Source organism: Rhamphochromis sp. 'chilingali' (assembly GCF_963969265.1).
Source record: "Rhamphochromis sp. 'chilingali' genome assembly, chromosome: 3".
In the NCBI taxonomy this organism is placed as follows: Eukaryota; Metazoa; Chordata; class Actinopteri; order Cichliformes; family Cichlidae; genus Rhamphochromis; species Rhamphochromis sp. 'chilingali'.
The window spans coordinates 22,067,413-22,087,456 of NC_137931.1; the positions used below are offsets into that span (position 1 = coordinate 22,067,413).

The window sequence follows — 20,044 nt, forward strand, 5'->3', positions numbered from 1 at the left end:
AAGGGATTTTATTCTTCTTTTTTTTTCCCACTAAAGTTGAAAATGCAAAACCACTGGATAACTTATGGATGGCTATGTCCATCTTTTATATACAGTTTGTTGTTTTTACACAGGAGAGTTTTTAAAAACAAATGCAGCTGGTTGTTATGACCTGAGCTGACTCCCATATACAGGGGTTTAACTTCTGTACCTGGCATATGTATTTATTACATTGAATAACCTTTATCTCCAATATCTATTAGAAACCATGTCTCACTGCTTCACATTGTTATAAACTAACTTCTGTTCAAACTGAAGGCTGTGACAGATGTTTTAGCACATAATAGGAAACTGAAAATGTAAACTGGTGTTCTGATTTATTTTGCTTCTGTATTTATGAACATTTATTTATATGAACAGTTGTTAGTTGCCCTGTCCTTTACGTTTGCATGTTGTAAACTTCCCCTTTCATTCTTGCCGCCATCTTTCTGTTACAAATCACCCCTGACACGCTTTTAAGTATCTGGTTGACCCCAGATACTTAAGCTCATCTACCTTCACTGTAACACCTGTCTGCCTCTCATTCACACACATATCTTGCTTCTACCAACTTTTATTCATTTTCTCTCCAGTGCATACCTCCACCTATCCAGGCTCTCCTTCATTTGCTCCTTACTGTCATTACAGATCACGGTGTCATCTGCAAACATCATAGTCCATGCAGACTCCTGCCTGACCTCATCTATCAGCTTGTCCATCACTACTGCAAACAGAAGGGGCTCAGAGTCGATCCTTGATCTAAACCCACACCCACCTTCAACCCATCAGTCACTCCTATCACACGGCTTTCCACTCTCTTACAGTCCTCTCTACCACTTCTGATCTCCTCATGCAGTAGGGCAGTTCTTCTCTTGGATTCACCACATTTATTTACTTTTTAGATTTTTGTAATGGATATCAGCCTCAATATGCAAACTGTCATCTGCAAAGTGTGCAGATGTATGCATTCAAAATCAAAAATATACAACCAAAACTATCACAATGCAATTTCTTTGATGAAGATAAAGAGGAAATATTAAATGCTCACATAAACCTGACTAAATCTTTAAATTTGACCATTAAACTTCAGCGCAGTTGTGAAGCTGTAATGTTCACCTGAAGCGTTTAAGACGAGTTCTGGCTCCTTGTTGGCGTGTTCGACCTCCTCAGCAGAGTGCTGCTCCGACAGTTTGCGCTTTCGTGCGCTTCCGTGAGTGACGATGGCGGCGTATAGCTCCTGAAGATCGCCATCGAAGCCCAGAGCTTCCTGTTGTTCAGAACAGAGCAGAGGAAGAGCCTGATGGAGAGAAACAGAACGAGGCAAAACCTGCGTGAAAAACTGGCAAAGATTCAAAGCACTTAAAAGTTTCATATGTCTTATTATTTCTCCAGTGTTGTCAGAGGTAAAAATTGTTCAAGCTCCAGATTTTCCTAAATGTGTTATAAACCCTTGAACCTTTCAACAAGGCTTTATGCAAACTCTGAAAGGTGTGATAACGGATATATTAAAACAGGAATTAACCTCCATGCATGAAAAAAAAGAAAACAAAAAGATGCTGCTCTTTTAGATGCAATGTAGTTTTAAAAAGTGCAATATGCACTCAGAGATTAAAAAAAAGAGGCAGCCATCTACTGTTACTGGTTACGTGGAAAAGGAAAAAGAAGCACAAAGAGGGAGCAAGAACAAAACAAACTATAGAAAAAAAAAAGACTAGGGCCATAACTGATGGAAGATTTACCAAAATGGGATGTTTGAACCTTAAAAACTCCCATGTAAGAATCCTGGACAAGCCCCCAAATTTGTCATAATGCAACTCATGAGCCATGACAAATAACAGGAGAGAGAGACAAAGTGTACCAATTATTAACCAAGAGAAGCAAAATTAAAAACACTAGGACTAAACCAACACTATGGTGGATAGATCGAGAGACCTAAATGCTCCAGATGCTCCCAGTTACACTGATTAAAAGATGGCTAAATGTGACACAGGATCATCACAGTACAAAGGGTGTCTGTTACATAGTACAGCGCCCTGGCATTCCCTCCCATTCTACTCACTCAAATTCATTCAAACTTACTCTAACCACAAATAAGCCAGCAGTCTGAGAGCGAAGTGCTCTGTTGGGGTGATATAGTACTAGTAAGTCTTTAACATACTAAGATGGGACCTGATGATTCAGTGCTTCGAGCTTTAAATTAAATTCTGAATGTAGCAGAAAGTCAGTGAGGACGAACCACTGTTTGAGAAATATACTCTGTCTAGCTATCCTATTTATCTCTGAGAATATTTTTAGCAGAAGCTGCTTTCACATGTCAAGTTAAGGTCAGATATCATCTGGGCCATTCTAACAAATGGATATGTTTTCTTTTAAACCATTCCATTGTTGCCCTGGCTTTATGTTTAGGGTCGTTGTCCTGCTGGAAGGTGAACCTCCGCCCCAGTCTCAAGTCTTTTGCAGACTCCAAGAGGTTTTCTTCCAAGATTGCCCTGTATTTGGCTCCATCCATCTTCCCATCAACTCTGACCAGCTTCCCTGTCCCCGCTGAAGAGAAGCACCCTCAGAGCATGATGCTGCCACCACCATATTTGACAGTGGGGATGGTGTGTTCAGAGTGATGTGCAGTGTTAGTTTTCTGCCACACATAGCGTTTTGCATTTTGGCCAAAAAGTTCCATTTTGGTCTCATCTGACCAGAGCACCTTCTTTTTAATGTTTGCTGTGTCGCCCACATGGCTTGTGGCAAACTGCAAACGGGACTTCTTATGGTTTTCTGTTAACAATGGCTTTCTTCTTGCCACTCTTCCATAAAGGCCAACTTTGTGCAGTACACGACTAATAGTTGTCCTATGGACAGATTCCCCCACCTGAGCTGTAGATCTCTGCAGCTCGTCCAGAGTCACCATGGGCCTCTTGGCTGCATTTCTGATCAGCGCTCTCCTTGTTCGGCCTGTGAGTTTAGGTGGACGGCCTTGTCTTGGTAGGTTTACAGTTGTGCCATACTCCTTCCATTTCTAAATGATCGCTTGAACAGTGCTCCGTGGGATGTTCAAGGCTTGGGAAATCTTTTTGTAGCATAAGCCTGCTTTAAATATCTTAATAACTTTATCCCTGACCTGTCTGGTGTGTTCTTTGGACTTCATGGTGTTGTTGCTCCCAATATTCTCTTAGACAACCTCTGAGGCCGTCACAGAGCAGCTGTATTTGTACTGACATTAGATTACACACAGGTGCACTCTATTTAGTCATTGGCACTAATCAGGCAATGTCTATGGGCAACTGACTGCACTCAGACCAAAAGGGGCTGAATAATTACGCACACCCCACTTTGCAGTTATTTATTTGAAAAAAAATGTTTGGAATCATGTATGATTTTCGTTCCACTTCTCAAGTGTACACCACTTTGTGTTGGTCTTTCACATGGAATTCCAATAAAATTGATTCATGTTTGTGGCTGTAATGTGACAAAATGTGGGAAAGTTCAAGGGGGCCGAATACTTTTGCAAGCCACTGTAGTTTGATCCCATCAACAGTTTTGTTTCCAGTCTGCGTAACTCATGAAGCTAAATATTTAAATATCTACAGTTTCCCAGTTTCCGGACCCTAGGTACACAAATGATGCTTCAAACTCCGCAGTGTCCTGTCTAGTATTAACTGATGAAGGACCATAACCAATAAACAGAAACTTTCTTTTTGCTCAGCCTGAGTTTACCTTAAGGCTGAGCTTGGAATATGAGCTGGTTGATTATCAAGCAGAGGGTTAGGGTCTCATGAGGTAAAGCTGGAGATTTTAAGCAATGTCTCGCATACCTTGGACACCAGGTTGTGAATGTTATAACTAAAACTAAGGTAAAGCCTTCAATTTATGGAGAACCCATCAGAGTGTTTCTCTGACAGAGTCTCTTTATCCAATACTAGATTTCCCCATTTCTTCATCAGTAAGATATGCTGCCACTTCACTTAGAGTATGTAGACTCTTTGAAATATTCCTCTGATCTAAAGCTAAATATCAGCTATATTCTGAGAAATGCTAGTACTCAATAACTAGCTTGAAAATGTAGAATTATTCTTACTGAGAAACAAATGCAGTTTACAGACTAATTCCCTGCTTCAATTTTGGTGCACACCACGCTGAGATATGACAAGTTTTCAGCTAATACCTCGTTGGGAATCACCTTGTTGGTGCAAAAATAGCATTTTATGTCTGTCAAATTGTGTTATCTTTGACATTTTTCAGAAATTCAACTAAGGAAAAGGGAACAAATAATGTGCTTTTGTGACAGGGTGCTAAGTAACTGGCATTGAATACATGCAGTTTTTCTGCATGTATAGCTAGCATGTCAGGTGCCTCACTTGGAATTTTTATTCCAAATAACTAAATTAAAAATCAACTAAACAGCGTTTTATGGATCATAAAGTCTGAAATTCTTAAACTGGAAGTGGTTTTATGTGTCAGGGGGATGATTTTATATGTTTTTTTTTTAATTCCTGACTGCTTAAAGTAATAAAAAGTGAACATCTGAGTCATTTCTCAGGTATTTTTATATTTCTATTTTGATTTTCCTGTTGCCTGCCACTAGCTTTCCTTAATATAACATAAGATCCCCAAGAAGTTTAAATTTTGTCATTAGTTTTAATTCTCCATTTATTATTTCAGTAAATCTTAAATATGCTTTATATTACTTTTACAGGAGTACACTCAGTTTTCCCACCTTAAAACCTTTTAAGCCTACTCAACAACAAACTTGGAAGGGCAAGTCACAGTTACGTGTCTTTATTTTTAGACTCTGATGAGATTTTGCAAGTTTCAGGTGTTAGTTTTCACCCTGCCCCTTCCATTAATTAAAGCTGATAAATCAATAGAAGTGACTTGCAGCCCCTGCCTTTGGGGCATATTTGCTTTATGGCCCTGCTGTGTGGAGTCACATGTCTGAGGTGTGATTGAGGGTGTGTCGGGGTTGCGATAAGCCTCTAATCAAAGCTACATTATTGGCCCAGCTGACTGCAGGTAGAGCGGCGAGCAGTAACAACAGAAACACACGCACAAACACACACACTCTGTCTGACAGATAAGGCTTCAGGTAAACTCCTGTGACATTATGCGAACGCACGGCTGGCACATAGAAAAACACTCACCATTCAATAAATCCTTCTTTTTCTCTCAAATGGAGGACAAACTCTCCAAATTAGCTCCTCAAATATTGACCAGGAGAAATTGGTGGTCTCCCCGCTCGCTGTCAGAGCAGAGGGGCTCCTAAACACACTTTGGTCAGGTTTCGAGGTTTCACATTGATTTATTTTCGTTATTTGTTTGTTTAAATATCGTAAAAATAAATGTACACTCTGGCGAGGCTTATTTCTGCTTTGGGCACAGAGAAACCAATGTGCTGAGGGGAGAGAAAGCAGGAGAAAGCAGACCTTATTCTCTTGCTTTTTTATTCACCTTCTCCCTCCCTTCTCCTCTTCCTCCTCCTCCTCCTCTCAAGCTGCAAACCAACTCACTTCATATTAATTGATGTGAAATGCTGAAATCAATTTGTTGGATCCGGAGGCCCCGAAGCGCCAAAATCAAATGTTAAAACTAGTTTAAATCCCTCCTCTTTGCTCCATGGAAGGTGTCACAAAAAGCAGATGAATTTTAATTCGATTTTAACAGAACAATGCGTCAACATAAAGAGGCTTAGTTTCAGCCTCCACCACTAAGTGTTAATGGCACACTGCGAGAACTGATGTGTATAAAATGCTAAAATATTGATGCTAAAAGCCTTACTTAATGTGGCTTCATTGCTTCATATACATTTTACTTGTTGTTAGTAAAAATGTAACTATATTTACCATTTTTATATACGATTCTTTCAGCTGCCCTTCCTGATGCAACCAGAGATTTGAGTCCTTATCACACCAGTTACTTGTAATATAGAGACTCAGCACATTTTCATTTTATATAATATTATACATCATTAGAGACAGAGACTAACAGTCCTGTTGGATTGGTGATAAAGCAATAAATTGCTGCTAACTTTACTAAAACATTCAGTACTGATGCCGCTTGTCACTTAAAGTGTTCATTTTTATTCATCAAGCAGAAGCCTCCAGCGTTTAAACAAGTAAAACTTACACTGAACTGTCAAAAGCTGCAATTCCTGTAATGGCCACCTGAAGCTGACTCCAAACATTGAATCAGTCTCCATAGACTCATGTTAAAATGCTCAACTTCACACCAGAAAAAAAAAAAAACATCTTTACAGCCTGCTACAAAAAATGGTTTTAGTCTGTCATGTTAAATGAAAATTATATTATTAAAATTCTGAGTTATAAACTATGGATGTTGACAATTTCATATCAGATCATTTGTATGTCAAAAAAGAAAATTGGAAGGAAACAACACAAGCTTAGGCTGCTGCCCCCGCGACCCGGCCTCAGATAAAGCGGATGAAGATGGATGGATGGACAACACAAACAGCAACCTCTATGAAAAAAAGAAGAACTACTGAAATCTGCAGTTCCTTTAATATCTACTGGAAGCTCTAATAGTCAGTCCCCATAAACTCACATATTTTTTCAGGTTTAAATTCTCGGTTTATTAACCTGTTTAGTTGAATTTATTTCTGATGCGTTTAGTTCCCTCAGTGTCCCCTGTCTGTTCCTTCCTCTGCCTCGTCTTTCTATGTTTTTTTTAAATCGATGTCCAATAGTTTCCATTACCCGTTTCTAGTTCCCCTGTTGTTTCCAATCCTGAAAAGTTCTCAGTTTAAAAACAGTCCCAACTTTCACTTTTCCACCTCCTTTGTTCTCTTTTGTGTCCTTTTGTTTATTTTATTGAGTGTTTTAAAAAAGTTTCTTTTTTTACCCGTCTTTTGGTCTGTGCCTTTTACCTTATCTTAATGATAACTGATTGCTTTCAGTCAAAGTCAATGCAGTTGTTTGTTTTTTTTGTTTGTTTGTTTTTTTTTGGGGGGGGGTTATTGATTTATTTCTGGTGTGTACAAATTAGCTTCCATACTTCTGTATTTGAGGAACGGCACGAATGTGACTCCCGAGGTGTGAACACAGCAACCGCAGGATTGTTATCTTCTGTTGTTGGCAAGAAAAGAAAACAGCAGACGAGGAATAAAAAAGGAGATTACAGCAGGTCAATAACCTCTTGACCATTTTGTAGAGCTAAGCTCGGGAAAGCTCCTCCCTGCTATTGTGATAGAGCAAAGTCCACGAGGAGAAGGAACGCTCACCTGGAGGCCATGCCTCCTGAGCCCCTCCCCCATGGCTGCCCTACAGTAAAGCATCATGTGTGGGGAAGGCGATGAGAGGACGGGTGGAAGAGTTGGCAGCGTGCTGGTGTTTCTCTATTATTAGCAGGTAAACAGCTCTGATTTTAGACAAGTCGCTGCTGCTGTTTTTTAAGAGGAGGGGTATGGTGCCTCAGAGTCTCACACTCACTCTCCCTCATCCTCCCCAACCTCATGTTTACGCTCACCTCATTCCTCTCGACCTCGTTTTCTCTCATCGTGACCTCAACTTCCTGCCCCGAATCCCAGAAATCGTATGTTTGAACCCTGAACACTCACACTCACATCCTCTGGAAACAAAAGGCACATTTAAATTGATGAATGAGTCCTGACTAATCAGCACAAAAAAGAAAAAGAAAGAAAGAAAATAAAATCTAAAAAGCTGCAACTACAATCTCAAGATCTGCACAGAATGACGTCTAAGTCAGGTGATTCACTGGTATTTCTGCTAATTGGGCGTCTAACAAAACAAGTAACAACGAATTGGCCTGAGCTCTTCTAAAGTCTTTCAGACTCTCCTTTTTCCCCTCCGGCTCCCTTAAAACACTAATATCAACTGTTGAAATCTGCTTAAAGCACTACTGTCCACACAAAGAAATTACTTAAAGTCTACGTATTTTTCTATTTTTTCAATTTTCCAGGTCTAAATTTGGACCTTCATAGTCATTCTACAGTTTCCCCTCATGCTGATAACAAGGATGCATTTATAGAATCTTTTCAGGTAATAATACAATGTCCTTGTCTTTGTCTACTGACACCCGAGCTAAATTACTAACGTATAATCCTCACTGAGGTGTTTATGTGCATAACTTTGTTAAATAAATAAATAATAAATCTGCAGTAAAGGAAAAAGGTTGAAGTGCCCACTCCGGGTCGGGGATGAGTTCCTGCCCCAAGTGGAGGAGTTTAAGTATCTCGCGGTCTTGTTCGCGAGATATGGGAGAAGGGAGCGGGAGATCGACAGACTGATTGGTGCAGCGGCTGGCCTCTCCCTTAGAGATAGGGTGAGAAGTTTGGCCATTCGGGAGGGGCTCAGAGTAGAGCCGCTGCTCCTCTACATCGAAAAGAGCCAGTTGAGGTGGTTCAGGCATCTGGGTGCCTCCTGGGCAAGGTTTTCTGGGATGAGGCCCCGGGCAGACCCAGGACACGCTGGAGAGATTACATGTTTCGGCTGGCCCGGATAAGCTGGAGGAGGTGGCGGCTGGGGAGAGGGAGGTCTGGGCTTCTCTGCTTAGGCTGCTGCCCCTGCGACCCGGCCCTGGATAAGCGGAAGAAAATGGATGGATGGATGGATGCTCTCAATCTCGCTCTAAGTGCATCTCCTCACACACAGAGTGGCACACACAGAGGCCGGAGTAATGAGGACATCGTGTTACCTTTAAGGGCAATAACAACTTCTCAAGTGTTAGGCCCAATATGATGACATAGCGAGAAGTCAACAAGTAAAGCGTCATCTGAGCCTTTCAGCAGTCGTGCCGATTGTGAATGTCAGTCAAAACGTTTCACAAAAGCTTCTGACCCTTATTTTGGTTCTCCCGCTGATATGTTGAAATAAAAGCACAGAACAACATAGAAATGAAACAAATAGATGATAAATGGACTGGTTCTCAGAAAGCGTGTTTCCATTCTGCTTGAGCACTCACAGCACTTTATACTACATGCCTCATTCACCCATTCATATGCCTTTTCTACCTAAGTGCTTTCTATCTAACATTCACACACATTCACAGTCAGATGAATGCATCGGAGAGCACCTCGGGGCTAGTATCTTGCCCAAAACCTACTGGTAAAAAAAATAAATAAATGCATCGTACAGCTTTACATAAATCCCAGGGTCTTGTCTGCTCTGACATTATCCACACCTTCACTTCATTTACCTTTTACCTCTGCACGTCCTCACTGTCGTCACGCCTCCCCTTAGGCTGATGTTAAAAGTTAACACAAAGCTGAACACTCACACTGATTTGTCAGCTGGGAAACTCAATTGGATTCCTCATAAGAGCTCATGCAAACTTTCCATCAAGACTTTCCGGAAGACGCATGAATGCATGCATATGGCTCCTGAATAAACACGCAGTATTTATGTTGATGGAATTTAATCTCTCTTTTCTGTATATTTTCGGATGTTTACACTCATCGACTGGACTTTTTTCCCCCCTTTCAGTTAACAACTTGTATGTTCAATAGTTTTAAAGCACAGTGAAGTATCTTATCAGATTTTGCCAGATTTTCTTTTTTATGTTTTCAAGTATAAATATCTGTATGGCTCTCCAAAATCCTCAGAGAGCAACTTTGTTCTCTCCACCATCAGCAGAGTCCAATGATAGGGAGTACATTCGCTCGCAGATGCACAAACACAGCTGCAAGCAAATATTAGACATCTTTCCAAGTCTGCCTGCAAAGCCGATGCATTAAAGTGCATGTCTCGGTAGATGAGTTTGCCGGTTCATGTATTTTATACCTTCGATTGTCAGAGGTCGCTTAAAACCCTAGCGGACCCGTGAATTCTCTATCAGTCAACTTTTGTTTCAGTGTTTTGGAGTGAATTAGTCAAGCTCACACCTGACAAAAGCTGATACTGAACCATAAACTCTTTTTCTTGATGAAAGCTCCTCAATTTAGAGCCGTTTCAGGTCCAGCTTGATGCCTTGCATGCTTACTCCATGCTGCTCTAAATGGGCTTATGAACTGCAGGAGTCAGCAGTCGCAAACTGCACCCAATGTGTTCACATGCCAATAAACTCTACTGCTTCTGCCGCTGCCGAGTTTTGTGCCCCTGCTCTCATGTTGCTTGCAGGCTCGTGATGTCTTTGCGGGATGCTGCTCTCGGCCGGTCCAGGCTGGGACACAGCCCAGAGACCAGCAGCTGAAGAGGGAGGAAGCAGCCAGGCCACAGAGGGCCTAATTACAGACCCAGATCAGGGACAACCCTGTGGAAACTGTGCGCAACTGACAGAAGACGCAGGAGGATCTACTGTACGTACATGGTTTTGTTATGCAGGCTTTTGCTCCTTACGTAAAGAGGACAAACTGCGGCTGTAGATAATGATTATTTTCATTACATGATTAATAATGTAGTCTGTGTCGAAAAATAGCACCATCACAAGTTCCCAGTGCCCAAGAGATGTTTCCACAAAGCCAAAGGTATTCAGTTTGCAGTGATACAAGCCAGAAACAAGCAGCAATTCCTCACATGTGAGGAGCTAAAGGTAGAGGTATTTTCTTCAGTGGCTGCTAATGGCTATGAGAATTTCAACTTTTCATCAGTCCTTCCATATATGCTCCTTTCAAGAAGAAAAAAAAATTTTTTATTTATATATATATATATATATATATATATATATATATATATATATATATATATATATATATATATATATATATATATATATATATATATATATATATATATATATACATACATATATATATATATATATATATATATATACATATATATATATATATATATATATATATATATTTAAGTTTTAATTTTGTCAGTACTAAACAGTTTCCATTTGAGTCCAATGCCTTCAGCTTGACAGAAACCTGAAGCAAAGAAAGTTTTCTCTGTTTGATTGTAGGGCCATTACCTTACAATATGAGGCGCCTTGAGGCAACTGTTGTTATGATGTGGTGTTTAATGAATATAATTGAATTCAACTGACGTTCCAGCCATGTATTCCAACCCTAACCATAACCTTATTCCTAACCATAACCAGCGCTTTAATGACGTGAAATAGTGTTTTCCAAAGCGATTTGAGAAAAATGAACGTACATGTGTTGACTGATTCCAAACAATTCTCATATTTCCTAATTTTTCTGATCTCGTCCTTTAGGAACGTGCTGGGTGCCTGGAAGCGTAACATGTTGGCGATTTGTCACCTAGCGTAAAATATTACTCCTCGGGAGTGAGAACATGTTGAATGGAAAGTGCTCGAGTCAAAGGCACCCAATTTCTTTTAGGTTCATGAAGATGTTTCACCTCTTATCTGAAAGGCTTCTTGAGTTTTAAAAGCTGGTGGGGAGTGCCAGGCTTATATAAACTCTAGTGGGGTCGTCACCTTTGATGTGGTTCAAGCCACTTTCCAGCCTACCATCTCATGAGTAAGGTCACAAGTGCTGAGGTGGCAATGGTGGTTAAATCTCCCAAGAAGCCAGTTTTTGTACGTGGGTATTGCTGGGTCTGATATGCACCAGGATGACTTTCTACCACATCAGGGGAGGATGATGATGATGATGTTCTGTTCTTCACTGGTTCATGTCTAAAGGTCTTCACTGACTTAATGAAGGTCAAGTTTATGTTTGAAGTGCAATGACTAGAGGTGGGACTAGTATTATATTGTCAAGTGTCTCACCTGATAATATAATACTATCACAATATTTCACTCCTGATACTATGTTATTGAAATTTTTAGCATTCTGCGACATGCTGAGTTTTTACAATAACAGATGTTGTGATTTATCACCTTTCTTCAACTGCAAATTACATCCTCGAAGTTAAACTTTGTCCATATCCGCTTTATCCAATAAGATAACGTTATCTCCCTTCAGTTATTTTTTTGATGCAAAAAGAGATTGTCAAGCAGAACAACACGTTCACTAAAAACCTGCCATAAATGTTGCCATAAGACAGAGTCAGTCTCCTATCAGTCTGTTATCAGACCGATATCAAACTGATAACAGTCTGGGAGTAAATGGGGTCAAGCTGGCAATTGCATGCAATCTATTTCTGATAATACAATAATTATCGGGGATCATCAAATATAACATGTGTTGCTGTCTACATAGACAGAAATTCACATTTAACTATCACATTTGCACTCAGCCACCTTCCTGTTCTATAGAAATAACTAAAATGCAACCAGCCGTCAGCTAGCTGAATGGAGTCTTGTTGAGTTTCTTATTAACAAAAACTCATTCAGACTAAAGACAACATCTTGGCAGTCTCTTCGCATTTGCATTGCATAAATTAGACAGCAACTACTTGCAAGCCTTCAGCGCAATCTGTCAGAGTGATTGCAGTCAGTCCAAGTCAGACTGCAACTGTTTGCAGAAAGGTTGCTTCCTATCAGGTGGGATGAGCCCTCTTGTTTGTAGTATTCCCAGAATTCATTTAATAAAATATCAATATTTGGTGTCCCTGTACTGATACAATATTACAATGTAGAATATTGCGGTACTATGCTGTATCAATTTTTTCCCCCCTACCTCTACAGAGTATGTGTGTAACACCGATTTACACATCCTGAGAGAATGGTTACTGTCACATTTTCTTGTACAAAAACTTGTGAAGCACCCGTAATGTTATAGATAAAATGACTCCGCTGACACAAGTTACTGTCTGCGAAGGTTCTCAGTGATCCAGGTCATTGTAGTCTAAGGAGCTTGGAAAGAAAAGCATCTGGACTCCTTTAAGTTTCTTGAAGACGTTTCACCTCTCATCCTAGAAGCTTCTTCAGTCCTAAGAGCAACTGGTGGAGGGTCCCAGATTTTTAAGCCCTATTGAGAGTGTCCCTATGAGGGTTGTGAAAGATAGATGGCTAATTTCAGTCCTCTGTCCACTGTGAATGATCATCTTTGAAAAGAGGGCGGGGCTTTAAGACACCAACTGTCTGCCATCTATAATCGAGTTTTGTGATACCTTCCCAGACACCTTAACGCCCGCTTACATCTTGGGTCATTTGATCTTAGTAAGTCACATGATAGGGTGGGGCAAGGTCTCACAATGTGTTCACCCGAAACTTTGGCTGATGGTGACCCACGCCCGTTTTCACACCTTGGCTCGTGTGATTAGGCAGAGGATCCATAGGGGGTCCACAGCCCTCGTAAGGACACTCCCAATAGGGCTAAAAAAAATCCGTGACTCTCCATGAATTGCTCTTAGAACTGAAGAAGCTCTGATGAGAGGTGAAACATCTTCAAGAAGCTTTTCTTTTCAAGCTCCTTAGACACAAGTTACTCTATTAAAATAAATAAATGCAACTTTGTCCACAGTCTAAAAAACAACAAAATAAATGAACTAATTATGCAACAAAGACCAGAGAATCAGGAGAAGATGTCCGGTGAACATCTAGCCATTAATAGTTATTTAAAGTCTGCTTCACAAACAGACACTAAGACAGACAGTTTTACATTACGGACATTGAAAACTGTCAAAATGAGAACATATTTCAGATATTTAAATACTCTGAGTGTTTGAAATAAGTATTTGAGATATTTCACCTTTTCTAATCAGATTTAGTTTGAAACAGAAGCATACACGTAACGGTGAATCTGATGACTTCACTGGTGAGAATTCCAGGATATATTATGAGATATATATATATATATATATATATATATATATATATATATATATATATATATATATATATATATATATATATATATATATATATATATATATATATATATATATATATATATATATATATATTTTTTTTTTTTTTTTTACATTTTATTTTTCCTTCTCTATCCATCCACAAGGTTTGTTGCAGAGACACCATTCAAGCAACAACTGGGTTACCAGCAGGGTGAATGCCATTATTGCCCATTCTAGCCCTCCCTATTCCATATGCCATATTTGATGTGCATTCTGACTGGCTGACTGTGATTCCTGACTCTCACTGAGTGAAACAGCTAGTAAAGAATGCCAGCAAATATGAGCTAACTACTTGTCGAATGGTAGTAAAACTTTAAAAAGTGTGACACAAACCAGGAATGGAGACCGTTTCCTCTGAAAGTAAAAGTTGCTCCTTTTGAAACTTGTCGGCTGCAGTGCTGAGGAACAGCTTTTACTTTGAAGGTGAAGCTTCTACATTTTTGGTCTGCAGCACACTTTTCACATTTTCACTACAGCTCTGAGATCAGCTGGACAGTGTTTGTAGACAAGTCTGCCACTTCCATGCAAACTATGACTGCACCAATATGCTAGCAACCAAAGCAAGCAGGAGGAGGTTTGTGCCAACGGTTTGCAGAATACATATTTTTCCATAGCAACAGGTGGTTGCCAGGGGGCTACTGACTGGTCTGTAGGCCTGTGTTTTTGTGGCTTTAGAAGTCATTTTTCCCTGTTGCTGCCCTCAACCTTCAATCACAACAGGTCAAGGAATACTAATTTTTCCCTCATGACTGGTGGTTGCCAAATGGTTGCAGACCAGTCTGTAGGCCTGTGCTACTTAACTAAAATGTTGGTGTTAAATGATAAAAGCATACTGAAATATATTATTCACCCAAAATTCACCCGGAATTTTACTGAAACATAGAAAATTTGTTTTAAAAGAAGTAACAGGCAAGCAGGCAACACTCATTTTCATATGGAAATGACTAAAAGCCTCAGTAAATGACATCATATTATTTTTATCTGTAAAATTTTCTGATAAATGTAAACAAAACCATAAAAAAAAAATTGTAGAAATAAAGACACTATTCAGTCATTTTAGTTGCTACAATAGCTCGGTCACTAACCAAGCAAAAACACTGGAAACAACTGAATATCGAGTCTTTAGATATCACCAAGAATATCAGGTTGAATACGGTGACCAAGAAGCTAAATATTCTCCATCACTTTGCTGCTGAAGAGTGTAAATGCTGCCTCTTTCTAGCCTCGCCTACTTACCACGTAGCCCCTGAATTCCTCAGGTCCATGACACAAAGTGCCGCACACCGCTGTTTATGAGCACAACGGTCAATGATTTACAGAGGAGAGACGTAAAGAGAGAAAAACCTTTCTCACCTTCCTCAAATCCTTCTTTCCTCCTGCTCCTACAATAACTGTCTTGTTTTCTCAGCCTCACATATGAAATTATAGAGTCCGGCGCGCCTCCACAGCAAAGAGAAAACAGATACAGATGTTAAAACACACGGTTGCTTCTTCTAGATCTTCAGTTAAGATACATGTTGGATTATTTAGAGTCCTGGTGATGTATTATAGACTGTTAATCACTCAAGGCAGACTTTATCATGTCTTACATTCTTTTTATTGAAAGGCTTTTGTATATAATTTAAAGTACCTCGTGTGTTTTTGACTTTTCCTTCACCCCCCCCCCCCCCTTTGTTTTCCAGTTTGATATGGTAACGCAAAATTACCATAAAACTGTGAAGCCATTTCCACACCAGCATGTTTTTGCAGTAATTTAACTACATTTCCACCTCACTGATATTTAAGGACCTTTTAAATGGATATTAGATGTTTTAGTAGTAAAACTCAGGCCTTGTGCTTCAGTGTGGACCGATCCTGACTAATTCCTGACTTTAGGAAGAGCATTAAAATTCAGCGACTCGTAACAACAACAGGTGAACGACAGGTTAACAATCAATGTTGTTATGAAGCAAGTTTGGGTTTTTTTTCCCTCGTATGTTTACAACAGTTTTTGATTTAAACTGTGGTTCATTGTACTTGCACTTGATTCATTTCTGTTGCCATGGCTTCCAATAACACTCCTGGTCATATTTGTTTTTTTAAAGCTCGCTTATTCTCTTTTATGCTCCTTTTTACCCCAGGTTTTGCCTGCAGATATCACTCAGGGCTTAAATTCCTCAGCCTCCTTATCTGCATTTTTTATCTCAATTTAAAAATATTTAATCCATATTAGAATTTACTGTTGACAACAATAAACATAAAGAAGTTAGTCAGATTAAATGGGAGACAAGTCCTGTTTTCCAACCATGAAAGCAGTTTTCATTTATGTATTTTACTTGATTTATGCATTTCAGAAACTGTGCTTAAGTTTAAGGAGCTTTCGGTTTTGTCCTTTAATTTTCCCTCATTTGCAGACAGCAAACTGATCAATATCTGCAGCTTCTCCTTATTCTCAAAGTCATATTCAGCTGCTGAAAGTCAAAGTGTGTATTTTGGAATCGGTCAGGCTCTGTGGTCAGTGGATGCAAAAATTAAGTTTCCTGCCCTGCTCTTAACTTAGAGACTCTGGTTGAAGCACACAGATATTAGGATTCAACTCCTCCTGTTATACCAGCCGCACCAGGGCTTCACGTGGAGCACGATGTAGCATTTAAGGATAATTTCCTCAGCAATTTGAACACACAACCCAATACAGCGCTTTTACTGGAGACGGAAAGCTGCACTGTAAAGAAGAAGGAAATAGTTTCTGATTCATTGTTTGTAAGCAGTTTCAAGCAAACCCAACTCAAACCTGACCAGGAAAACCTTCAATTTAAGCCAGAAAAGCTGGAAATTTGGAGTAAGGAATGCCAAATTTGGAAGCCGCAACATTTTGGCTCAATTATGTGAGTCTGTGCAGCTCAAGTGAGGTGTTTTGGTCAGAAGTGGCCACTAATTGTCAGTGGAGCTGTGAAGCCGCCGTCTCATGAAACAGGAAGCGGGCATCGTTCCCAAACAGTGACAATTCAGTTTAGAGTCAACAGCTGTGACGCTGCTGCTGGTGCTGCGAGCACAGTGCCGAAAACTGCAGAGCATGCGTCACCATGAAACACACATGCATGTAAAAGATAATAAACAGGGCCTGTGACTGACACACACACACACACACACACACACACACACACACACACGAGCCAACAATTGACTCTGAAAACCAAAACCATGCGTCACAAAATGCTTTGTGTGACACTCCCCTCTGCCAGGTCATCAGCTGCTGCCATCTGACTCACAATAAATTTGTACTTCCATCGCCGTGTGGATCCCGAGGCACATGAGGTCCCTCATCGTGACCCTTACCTAACGTTAACTTGAACCCCAAGATATTAGGAACCTTCAAAAAAAAAGTCTCTAAAAGTTGATCCCAACCTAAAGACCAGCCAAGAAAACTTCCCAACTTTATGTCACCCAAAGAAAAAGAAATGAACAAGAAAGAAAAGCTCTCACTCTTGTTTTCATTTTACATTAAAAGGAATTCTTATCACAAAACATCCTCACTTTAATTTATATAGGAGTCATGGCTTTGTGAAAAGAGGTTGCTTTACCAAACAGGTTGCTTTCATTTTGACTGACACACACACACACACACACACACACACACACACACACACACACACACACACACACACACACACACACTTTAAAGAAGAAAGGGATGGGCGAAATCTGACCGTACAATGCCAACTCTGTTTGCCAGCAACCAAGCTGCTCTCAGCGTCAAAAGACTCCAACTTAAATGTACTATTGCTGTGTGATTTATTACTATTACTGAAGGCTGCATTACAACCTGCTAGCTGCAAATAATCATGCGCAGTTCTGAAAGCAGACAGAAAGAAAATATATTGCTGATACAGAAATAGTTTTCTATATGAGATCACTGCAAAAAGTGCAGCCTTACCTAATGTCGACCCTACTGTTACTCATTTTATATTAAGATTTAAAAATCTTTCAGAACCGCCCATGATTATTTGCAGCTAGCAGGTTGTAATGCAGCCTTCAGTAATAGTAATAAATCACACAGCAATAGTACAGTCATGTAATTCTAAAAAGCATGACAATATATTAAGTAATCCAAAGTATTCAGAATACGTTACTCACATTAAGTAACTTAACAGAGTATGTTACAAACTATATTTTGTGCCTGTAGTGGAAAACATTTTAAAAGTAACCTTCTCAACACTGTATATATAAAATATATAATTAATGTTACAGATGTTGGAAAAGGTTCTAATTGTACAAAAAAACAAAAACTGATCACTTTTAAATAATTTAAATTTACCAATACCCAGTACTTTATAAAAAGGGTTTTTCAATTTACAATAGGTCCTCACTTTATAAACAACAGTCCTATGTTTACAAAAAAAAAAAAAGAAAAAAGGGAAAACCAAACATAATTTTATGAAAAATAATCCTCAATTTCTAAATAAAATATGGTCCTAGCGTTACAAAAAAAGTGTTTATTTGATAAACAGAGTATTTTGCAAAAATCACACCTTACACAAAAAAAGCCCTCAACAAGGATACCTCTCAATTTTGAAAAAGTTATAATTTTACAAAAATTATCCCTATTTTTCAAAACTCAAGAAAAAAAAAAAAAAGACTTTAAATAACGGCACTTTTTACATAAAGTGTGCACTTTATAGAAAAGCGCTCTCACTTTACTAAAACATTCACGCTTTTTAAAAAAGGCTCTTAACCTCATATTAAACAATGGCCATTATTTTACAAAAAGAAATGTCCAAAACTCCCCAGTTTTAAAACGGGGCTTCTCACTTTACAAAAAGAAACAGCGAAAAAAAAGTCCTAATCTTATAAAACATGTATTTAAAAAAAAAAAAAAAAAGGGGGGGGGGGGGGGGTTTACAAGAAAACAGCTACACTTTTAAAAACACAACAGGTTTTTAAAAGTATCCTCACGCTGTAGAACTGGTCCTCACAGATGCCCAAGCGCAGACACACACACACACACACACCGCTCAAATTTAGGTCCTAAAGGGAAGCTGATGTGATCCTAAAAGGATTTGAACACTTTTTTTTTTTTTTCATCCTCTGGCTCCATGACCAGCTTTAGCCTGTGCCCAAGTTAATTCCCAGTGTGTGTGTGTGTGTGTGTGTGTGTACGTACATCAGTGGGAAGCACAGACTAATTCCACCCATGTAAATGTTGACCTGAGCTGGGTGGGGTGTTTGTGTGGTGACCGAGTGGGGAGGGGCTTTGCATGGAAAGCTGCAGTAGAAAATAAAAGCTACAGTTCCTGTCATCATCGTCTCCCTCTCACTGCCCTTTACTCCCCTTAATGTGGGAAACCAGAGGCCATAAATGGTACACACACACACACACACACACATGCACACGCACACACACGAGGAAACGGTAAAGGAGAGGGTGATGAGGCGGATGATTTCTGAAGATATTGGTCTGTGCCGCTCTGTGTTGGCACTGTGCACGTAAATAACTGTGTAAATGTCAAAGAAGTTCAAGTTCAAGGAAGAAAAGCTGAAGCTGAAACTGAAGCCGGGTTGTTTTTTGTTTTTTTGTTTTTAAAAACAGCAACAGGGCACAAATACAGACTGTGTGTTGTACCTGCAGCTCTGATCCGTCTGTTACTGTGACATTTTTGGAAATGGGCTCATTCATTATCTGGCAGAGAGCTACAGAAGATTGCTGACGCCATGACATCAGGAGAGTAAAAAAGAAACTAAATATAAGTATGATGGGCTGCAGTGGACGTTCTCATGGAGATAGAGATGCCGACACAAACACAACACAGGGATGGCACATTCACGGACATGCACGCGTACAGGTATGCAAAAGCCTGACCCTGATAGATAAATACTACACACACATGCTAAACACACACACACACACACACACACACACACACACAAATAGCAGTCTATCCATCGCGTGTGTGATTCTCTGCTTGACGCATCGCGGCAACATTTTTCCCAGACACACTTTTATTTCAGTTTGGACTTTGGTCTGAGGGCGGCCTGGTCGCAGCCCGGTGTAATTTGCCATGAGAGAAGAAGACTTTGATCTACTGCAGCACTTTTCTTCTTCTTCTGTGGTTTCTGACTGTCCACTTCACCCAGCCTGGCTCAACACTGATTGCCCAGAAAAAATATTTTTTTAAAAAGCAGAAAATAGAGCTTCCACTGTGACCCTGATGTAACTTTCCATGAGTCATAATCGTACCTGACCTGGAGCTTTTCCACCGAATGAAACTGTGATTCTTTCCTGGTTTGTCCTTTTACACAAACAGCATCAACAAACAGGCTGCTTCCCTCCCCAAAAACAACCTGATGACACACAAGCAAGCCCTGCAGCATCTTCC

At 39.7% G+C, this 20,044-nt stretch overlaps 1 protein-coding gene across 5 annotated transcripts in view; it reads right to left on the reverse strand.

Moving 5' to 3' along the window:
- The window catches only part of nhej1 (nonhomologous end-joining factor 1), a 29,124-nt gene that overhangs the window by 1,820 nt on the left and 7,260 nt on the right, over positions 1-20,044 (reverse strand). For all 5 annotated transcript variants that reach the window (XM_080877742.1, XM_080877741.1, XM_080877740.1 and 2 more), the window contains exon 7: positions 1,135-1,315. In XM_080877742.1, the coding sequence (XP_080733868.1) occupies positions 1,135-1,315 (181 nt within the window). The remainder of the gene's footprint in view (positions 1-1,134; positions 1,316-20,044) is intronic.